Source organism: Engraulis encrasicolus, chromosome 18 (genome assembly GCF_034702125.1).
Source record: "Engraulis encrasicolus isolate BLACKSEA-1 chromosome 18, IST_EnEncr_1.0, whole genome shotgun sequence".
Taxonomy (NCBI): domain Eukaryota; kingdom Metazoa; phylum Chordata; class Actinopteri; order Clupeiformes; family Engraulidae; genus Engraulis; species Engraulis encrasicolus.
In genome coordinates, this window is record NC_085874.1 from 46,340,192 (window position 1) to 46,350,191 (window position 10,000).

Here is a 10,000-nt window from a genome sequence, read left to right on the forward strand (position 1 = left end):
TGGTGTGTGTGTATGTGTGTGTGTGTGTGTGTGTGTGTGTGTGTGTGTGTGTGTGTGTGTGTGTGTGTGTGTGTGTGTGTGTGTGTGTGTGTGTGTGTGTGTGTACCTCTCGTATATGGTCTTGAGCGTGGCCTGGTCCGGTATGCCCTCGGTCTCCTCCAGGAACAGGATGAGCCACGAGGTCCGATAGGGCCACTGCTCCGTCAGGTTGATCCACGACGCCAGCCGGTCCCAGTTAAACATGATCTGATTGGCTCGCAGTAGACGACCTGGACCAATGAGAACAACCGTTATTGACTGTGCTGCTGCTGCTGCTGCTGCAGGATCACTTGAGCTGTTTGCATGCTGGCTACTGTAACTGGTGTCTGTTGTTTGGGACTCACTAATTCGACGCCCTTTCGGTACTTACCGCTTACGTCATACGACCCTAACCCTAAACCTAACCCTAACCTTAACTCTAAACCTAACCCTAACCCTAACCTTAACCCTAACCTTAACCCTAAACCTAACCCTAAATCGCTTGTTTGAAATGTTTGATTACCATGTGACGTACCACGTAAGTACAGAGAGGGCGTCAAACTAGTGGGTCCCGTGTTGGTTCCAGCGCCAATAACTGTACACCAGGAATCAAAGTGGATTCCAGTGAGCAACCCATGTTCATACAGTAAATGTATTTGATCACATGGAATCCTTCAAGTCTCTCTCTCTCTATTCCCCCTCTGTCTCTCCCTCCCTCCCTCTTTCTCCACTCTGTCTCTCCATCCTTCCCTCCCTCCCTCCCACTCTCTCTCATCCTGTCCTTACCTCTCTCTCTCTATCTCTCTCTCTCCCCACTCCCCCCTCTCTTTAACTCTCTCTCTCTCCACCCCTCTCTTTATCTCTCTCTCTCTCTCTCTCTCTCTCTCTCTCTCTCTCTCTCTCTCTCTACCCCCCTCTCCCTCCCTCTCTCCCTACCCCTCTCTCTCTGCCCCCCCCCTCTCACCCGTGACAGAGACGATGTTGAGTAGCCTCTTCATGGTCTGGGGGCTGATGTCACTAAACCAGTCCTCGGTGACCAGCAGCTTGGTCAGGTCGAAGCTCATCTGCCGCGTCACGCTCCTCTGCATCTGACGCCGACGGTAGGTGTCCTGTCCCCCATCCAAACACACAAACCACAGGTCAATAATGTGCTGTTATTGGAAGTATTATTATTGTTATTCGTTGTTATTTATTAATCTAATGTATTAATATGTAATTTATTATTGGTGGGACAAAATGGAATGAAATGTAAGACTTCTCAAAAAGAAAGACACTATCGCCCCCCCTCCCCTTTCGTGGCCATGTTCCCAGCGTCCCCCAACAGCTCTATAACGCCCCCAGGGGGGCGCTGGCACCCACATTGAGAAACGCTATCATAGATAGATTCCCAGCTCTATTTATACATTCTATGGGTGAGCCTCATGTGACCAGGGAATAGGAGAATGGGTTGATCATGACCCGCGCTATCCGCTAGCCGCTAGCCAGTTTGGAATATAACAGTGGCCCCTGGAGCCGCTTGCTAATGGGCAACTGCTGACCAGTCTGATTGGCTGATTCGATAATAACACTGTTATCGCTCCTTTCATCTAAATGCGTACATCATCTAAAGGCCCGGTGTGTGTGTGTGTGTGTGTGTGTGTGTGTGTGTGTGTGTGTGTGTGTGTGAGAGAGAGAGAGAGAGCATAATGTGTGAGTGCAGTGTGTGTGTGTGTGTGTGTGAGAGAGAGAGAGAGAGAGAGAGAGAGAGAGAGAGAGAGAGAGAGAGAGAGGTATATAATGCAGGTATATAATGTGTAAGTGCATGTGTGTGTGTGTGTGCGTGTGTGTGTGTGTGTATAATGTGTGATTACATGTGTGTGTGTGTGTGTGTGTGTGTGTGTGTGTGTGTGTGTGTGTGTGTGTGTGTGTGTGTGTGTGTGTGTGTGTGTGTGTGTGTGTGTTTATAGTAGTTGCAGGGCGCGGGAACTCACCCTGCGATTGAGCGTGGTCTTGCTGCCAAACTTGGTCAGTTCACCCAGGCTGTGTTGGGAGAGCTTCCTGTCCAGCTCCTCATGCCATCCTACACACACACACACACACACACACACACACACACACACACACACACACACACACACAGACACACACACAGACACACACACACACACACACACACACACACACACACACACACACACACACACACACACACAGACACACACACAGACACACACACACACACACACAGTACACACACCAGGCATTCACATAAAGGCAGAGGTCAAAGCAAGAACAGACACAGTCACAGACAAACAATCAAAATCAAAATAAAAAATAAGACACATTTCCAGTCAGCCAGGAAAATTCCAAGTCACTTTGGATGAAATGTCCGGAAATTAGATGGAAATGAGCTGGAAATGTTCTCCAGAGTCTCATCACCGTGACTAACATTTCACTAGAAAATTGCAGACGTCACTCACAGCCAACCCATGAGCCCAAAACACCCTTTACAGTGAAGACAGACGCCTTTGAATGGTGCTACTTATTTGGCAATATTTGAACAGACTTATTTTTTAAAGATATTTTTTTGGCCTTTTTGACTTTATTCATGACAGTTCATTGCAAATGGTGACAGGAAGCGAGTTAATAATAATAATAATACATTTTATTTTTGAGCGCCTTTCAAAATACCCAAGGACACTTTACAATCAAAAACAAATACATAACAGTAGAGAAAGTATAACAAAGCTTCAGTGAATTAACAATAGGAGAGTAATAAAAATGCAAGAATAAAATAGAAATAAAAGTAACTTACAATAAAATAAATGTTTTTTAAAATAAGAAAAAAGAAGTAGAATGCATTTGAAAATAAAATAAAAATGAGTGGGAAAAATAATATGTAAAAAAAAAAAAAAAAAAATAGAGTTGGGAGAGAGAGACTGGGAACGGCCGGCAAAGGACCCGGGCCGGAAATCGGTCGGCCGCTCAGAAAACAAGTGCCACACCATATGCGCCACGGCAGGGCCTTGAACAGACTTATTAATCAATATTATCGAAGGTATTTGTCCAGCTGTTGCTTTAAGTGGGTAAGCCGAACTTTATTTGAACCGCAATCCCATTGGTCCAGCCCTCTATCCTCTGGGATATTTTTAGGGATGCACCGATACCACTTTTTTGAAAACCGATACAAGTACGAGTACATTAATGTGTGTACTTGCCGATACCGAGTACCGATACCGATACCGATACCTTTTAACATTTTAATCTACATGGAAATGGACAATAAAAATATCACAGGTGGAAAAAAACAAGGCCATGCATTTATTTTCATTGTATTTTGGTGGTAAAAGGCTTTTACCACCAAAATACAATGAAAATAAATGCATGGCCTTGTTTTTTTCCACCTGTGATATTTTTATTGTCCATTTCCATGTAGATTAAAATGTTAGTAAATGTATGAGGTGGCACTTTTTTCCATGCTGATTTCAAGTCCACAGAACATTACAGGATTTTGCATTGTTTTGAGTAATAGTAGTACTCATAGCTGGTATCGGCAAGTGCTTGACGAGTACGAGTACGAGTATAATGAGCAGTATCGGGAGCCGATACCGATACCAGTATCGGTATCGGTGCATCCCTAGATATTTTTGTGTCTTTATTAAGAATCAAGACGAGGAAGTGGGAGAGAGAGACAGGGAGAGGGAGAGGGACTGGGGAAATGACCCAATCACCGGACTTGAACCAGGGTCACCATGGGGAAGTTACCAGTTTATGGCCCACGAGACAATTTCAAATGTGTATTACAGTTGGCCTATGTACAGTAAACCATAAATGTATAGCGTATTGAGTAGGGGTCGACTGATACAGGTTTTTTAATGGCCGATGTGATACCGATTTTTTTTTCATCACCCTTGGCCGATACCCGATTTCCGATACCCGATATTTGGGGCCGATATGGGTAAAAAAAAGGTTAAAAAATGACAAATTTTCCAGGTCTCAAGTTAAAAATAAACATTCCTTTAACATTATCAAATTGAGGTAGAACTTGTAACATTAAAACACCCACTCTAACAATCAAGTAATGTCTAACAATCAAGTAATAAAAAAAATAAGTGTCTTGGTGCTTTTAAAAAAAACCCCGAATGACATAAAATAATAAATATTGTGTATCGGCCAAAACCACACGCGTATCGGCCGATACTGATACACTTAAAATATGCAAATATCGGCCCGATACCGATACCGATATCAATATCGGTCTATCCTTAGTATTGAGACTTGCTGTAACACTTTATTTTAGGGATACATCTATTAGCACTAATACATACAATGTTCCTGACTGTATAAGTAACTTGTAAGGCATGTACAAAGCAAAATCAAACATTTGTTAGGCATGTATTCACAAATGTCTTGTTCATGCGCAATAAGGGATTTATTACCAATTTAACCTTAGTAAGGACCTAGTAGGCCTTAGCGTTTGTTTAGTACATGTCTTACAAGTTACGTATACAGGCATTAACACTGTATGTATTAGTGTTTATAGATGTATCCCTAAAATAAAGTGTTACCAGACTTGCACATGAAATTTCTTGCATCACAGTAATATGACTGGGTCCAGGCCAGTGAAACACCTCACTCTCAAATGCAAGAGAATATGTGCAGGCACATTTGAACTATGATGGGAATAAAGTGTGTGCGCGCAGAATTTTACTCCACTTTTTTTAAACAAATATTGAGTTTGGTCCATGACTTTGCTCCAGATTTAGATTTTGGCCCTCGGACAATTTGAGTGTGACACCCCTGCTTTAGATGCACCAAAGCACGCCTTGCATGTCCAAAGGGACCCAGGTTAGAATTTGACCTGGGTCATCTCTCTCTCCCACTCACTTTCTCTCACCAGTCAAAACGTTAGGCATTGTGCTTGCAACACTTGAGTGCAACAGTCATGTCTGTTTTGGAAGTCGATCAGCTTGTTTTCAATCATCTACCGCCCTAGACTGTGATTTCCAAGAAGGTTTGAGCACAAGTAACATTTCTTTTCCCAAAAAATATATTTAAGAATCCGTTGACACATATAGGATGCAGATATCTTTAAAAATGATTTTTTTCCTATTACGTTTACATATAAACATGGCACATGGGGAAAATGTTAAAAAGTAAGTGTGTTATAGCCCCCTAAAGGGAATATCAGTCCCTCCAGGATTTTGCGCTGGGATTTTGTGATTTTTGCGGTCAAAATGTCTGATTTTGTGGCGGCATTTTCTCATTTTTTGCAAAGATTTTGCGGCATTTTCTCATTTTTTGCAAAGATTTTGCACCCCTTTCTGGGTTTTTTTGGTAACTGAAAACCACAATCAGTCTAAGCAGGCTTACGACAAAAGAGAGAGAGATTCAGAAACACACTTCCTATATAATAGAATAATAAAATATTGACAATAATAAAATATTGTCAAAAACTGCCAGAGCGTCTTATAAGCCAGTGCGTCCAATGTGTAAAAAAAAATCATGGCCGCGACACTCATAAATCTCTGTCGATATTTTAGAACGACTTCGGGGGAAAACGGGACTGCGCGTTATGAAAAAATACTTGTGGGTATAGCCTTCCAGTATAATGAAGAGCGTCGCGGGGTACAGTAGCCAGGTTGTATGCAAGCGTTACAATGTCACCTGTTGGAAGACGCGTCTCTCTCTCTCTCTCTCTCTCTCTCTCTCTCTCTCGTGCTCGTATTGCAAGCTGTTGCATATTAGGCTATTTGCTTGATGCAAAGTTGTGATGGCATACACGCTCTCGTTGACATGGTTGTGTGCATGGTTGCATGGATTCGCAAGACTGTATTGCAATAACACAGTGAAACCGTGGAAGGGCCGTTCACTTCCTATCTCAGTGTCCTTGACTGAAACAAGTTGCAAAACTCCNCACTTCCGATCGAATCCTTTGCGATCGGCACTAGTGATTGTTATCAGAAGGCTTGTGCCTACGCATAGACATAGACCCTTAAATTACAAACATTAGCGAACATTGAAAAAAGATCAGACAACGACCGTCGGGTAGCATGCTCATGAAAGCGACAGGGGAGAGTGGAGAAGTTGCGCAAAAATGTAACGTAAGATGTTTGCTACTGTGCGACAGCACCGCCACTATTTCATGACTGCATACACTTCTTCGTCATGGATAAATGGGCAACAATACTTTTTTCCAGCCAGGACTGCACTGAAAAGTAGGCTACTGCTGTTAACCCATTGGCGCCTGAGCCAGTTTTTAGAAAAGGTCCCCAATGCCTGAGGGTTTTTTGAGATAAGAAAAATTGGTTGAAAACTCCTATGAAAAATTCAATATCTCAGCCTCTGGAACACATATGGACATGGGACAAATTGCATTTAAAAGGTAAAATCCTCTGCTTTCACGGGATTATGTTCATTCAGCATTAACACTAACACTTATTCCTTTAAAAAAATAATATCTCATAGTCTAATGATTGAAAAACGTTTCATGTGCTTTCAGGATAATGCTTGATGCTATTTATTATAAGCTAGGCCTATTAGGCTACTATTGCTACTGTTACAATAGCCGACTATAACTAGGCTGAATCATAATAATAATTATTATTAGGCCTATAATTATTAGGCAGTCATTTCTGCCATAAATCGGGGGACATTTGTCTGATACAGCCACTTGCTCTCCCACCGGCGAGTATGGCCGTTTTATTCCTCCAAACGTTATGCAGAGAGACCGATGAGCAAGTTCATATCCTATTTTGAGACGGGGCTCCACTTTGAGCTGGATGTGTGGCCGCGCGTCTACAATTCGCATGTCTACCGTTGTCTGCCTCACCAATAGGTTATCACCATATCCTAAAGTTCCTCAGTGAAAATATTCTGAAATATATCTGAAGGACGTGCTTCCTCAGATATTGGCACCTTCGCCAATTGCCCCGAGTGTCGGAGTGAAGTTTTGGTAACGTCGGGGGCGAAATCTAGCAGACTGTCTATTTGGAAGCCACTCGCCCACATCTTCATGCGGCCGCGGCAAATCACACTCCTGCTAAAGGGTCTTCAATCATATTTCCTCTCCTCGATTAAAATTTCTTCATTACCTTTCAACTGAACATCACGTTCGCTGTAACAGCGTGTCTCGCGAACCACAGCCTTTTTTTTTTTTTTTTTTTTACCTGTGTGAAATGGCTACAACCCACGTCTGCTGAAGCAAGCGTGGTTGATTGCGTTTGACATTTTTGTCGACGAATCAAACTTTTTTTTTGCTACATGATCTTTAAAAAATCGAGAACACCCACCTCTTGTGTATTTGAACAAAACATTGTGCATTGCATCTCTCATGCGTCTTGAAAATATTGACAAATCAATAATGTTGCGTTTTGCAACAACCGGCGTCAGGGCCAATGTTGCGTAACGCAACAACCGGCGTCAATGGGTTAAAGAAAGGTCACGGGTGTGCAGCACCGACGCCTGCGTGTATGTGTGAGGGAGGGGAGGAGAGAGACACGAAGCAGCTGAGATGAGGGTCGCGACTTGCGAAATAGCAGGCAATTATTTTTCAATGTTTCAGTGACATATCAACAAAAATGCTTCCTATTGGTTTTCGTCTCCGGTGGTAGGGCCTATTGTAGTCACATTTTTATTTTTTGACGAAAATATAAATCAATAAACTCCACAGAATGTTGAAGGGGACAAAGGGGAAATTTTGCGGGAAAAATGCGGCTTTACAGGAATTACGTGGCATCGTGAAATTATGCGGAATATCATTGAATTTGCATGAATCCACGCGATCGCTGAATCGCGAAAAACTGGAGGGACTGGAATATATATATATATACAGTATATTTTTTATACATTCATGTATTTTTGTAGATTTTATTTAAAAAGAGATTCCTGAAAATGTGTGTTTTAAAAGAAATATATCCATATACGTGTGAACAGCGTCTAAAAAAGTGTGTGCCCCTATCCATAGTTGTAGGTTTGACTTTGAAGGTGGTAGGGACAATACAATGGCAAATTGTCCGGGTATGTTATTTTTTTGCATTATATTTCGTGAAAAAGTCGCTAGTTTCATCTCAAAATTGATCTTGCCTTTTCATTCACTATGGAAGGCCTTTTGTATCTTATGTGTTTTATTCTTACTGTTGACTTTGTCTTGTTTTTTAATCAAATTTTTTGCATTGCTTAATTTTAGTATTTTAGTCTGACACTGTACAGCACTTTGGTCAGTTCTTGCTGTTTAAATGTGCTTTATAAATTAAACTTACTTACTTACTTACTTACTTACAAAAGTGGTATGGACATGTTCTTCCCACTATCCATCCACATCTACAATCACCCCCATGCCCCCCCTCCCTTACCGTCGGCGTTGGTGGCGTCGCCGTTGGCGGGCACGGTCGCCACGCACATCTTCTTGGCCCTACCCATAGTTGTAGGTTTGGCTTGGGACAATACAATGGCAAATTGTCCGGGTATGCTATTTTTGCATTATATTCGTGAAAAAGTCGCTAGTTTCATCTCAAAAGTGGTATGGATATTTTCCCAGCCACCATCCATCCACATCTACAATCACCCCCATGCCCCCCTCCTATCCCTTACCGTCGGCGTTGGTGGCGTCGCCGTTGGCGGGCGCGGTCGCCACGCACATCTTCTTGGCGCTGCTGAGGCCGCGGCTGTTGAGGAAGACGGGCAGGTGCACGATGTTGCGCATGTAGTCGTGGCCGTTGATGTTGGAGTCGCGCAGCACGCTGTTCAGGTTCTGGTTGATGGCCTTGATGATGATGTGCGGGTCGCTGGCAAAGACGGAGATGAAGGGGCCCTTGGAGAACAGCACCCTCACCTGCCACGGAGGACACATTGCACCAAGTTAATTACATTACATTAGTATTTAGCAGACGCCTTTGTTCAAAGCGACTTACAAGGAGCAATTTAAACAAGAACAGGGTAAGGCACAGTGTACAGTTGCAACACTGACAGCATTGTTCTACAAAGAGTAAAGAAGAGGACAATGCATTAAAAAGTAGCAAAAAGTAAACAAAGACCTCAAGGTGCAGTGTACATTTGCAACACTGACAAAATTGTCAAACACAAGGTAATAGAAGCAACATTCACTAATAGGAAGGTAACAAGGCAAACTGGATAGGCGTAGTGTACAGTTGCAACACTGGCAACAATGTCCAAGTTAATCAACACATTAGGGGATAAATAAATCAATCAACCAATAATAACAAATGTCTCATCAACATTGGGAGTCCAAGGCCCTATTCTTGTCCACAAATGTTAAAAAGCCGTTATTTAAGCATGGCTATTTATTTTGGTAAGTTAAAAACATGAGGGCAGAGACCCGCGCGTTGAGTCGCAGAGCCTTCTTCAGGGGTAAAAAGTGTGTGTGTGTGTGTGTGTGTGTGTGTGTGTGTGTGTGTGTGTGTGTGTGTGTGTGTGTGTGTGTGTGTGTGTGTGTGTGTGTGTGTGTGTGTGTGTGTGTGTGTGAGTGCGTCACAATATACGACCTTGCCTCCTCCACTTATGCTTGTCTCCTCGTACCAGGAAGTAATATGTCATGATGACATCACTGACCACAGCATTATATTTCAATATCTTGCAAAAGCTCAATTGTAAAGCCTTCTTCTCATTTTTTGCAATTGGGATGGTGAATGAAAAACAGTCCCTCAAAAGTTGTTGTGGCTAGGCTAAGAGCTGGGAAACTTAATCGTTTTCTCCACGGAGGAGGGGCCAGGAGGTGGGGCGAGGAGACAAGCACAAGTGGAGGACGCTAGGTTGCATATTGTAACACACTCTGAGTGTGTGTGTGTGTAGAGATGAAGGGGCACACAGCGCCCCCACCTGACCCAGAGGACACATTACAGCAAATTATAACTTTTTTTCCAATTAAGAATAAAAAAAAAACAAACAAACAAAACAAAGAGAATAAGAGCATCAATAAATGTGAATGTATGGACACTCGATGAAAAATTAAACTAAAAACTGTACTGTCATGCAAGCAATATTT

The 10,000-nt window shown here is 42.6% G+C and overlaps 1 protein-coding gene across 2 annotated transcripts in view; it reads right to left on the bottom strand.

Annotated features, from left to right (window-relative positions):
* The window catches only part of kidins220b (kinase D-interacting substrate 220b), a 68,594-nt gene that overhangs the window by 24,680 nt on the left and 33,914 nt on the right, over window positions 1–10,000 (bottom strand). For both annotated transcript variants that reach the window (XM_063223707.1, XM_063223706.1), the window contains exons 20-23: window positions 8,590–8,830; window positions 1,989–2,077; window positions 983–1,127; window positions 107–269 (exon numbers count right to left, since the gene is read on the bottom strand). In XM_063223707.1, coding sequence (XP_063079777.1) covers window positions 107–269; window positions 983–1,127; window positions 1,989–2,077; window positions 8,590–8,830 — 638 coding nt within the window. The remainder of the gene's footprint in view (window positions 1–106; window positions 270–982; window positions 1,128–1,988; window positions 2,078–8,589; window positions 8,831–10,000) is intronic.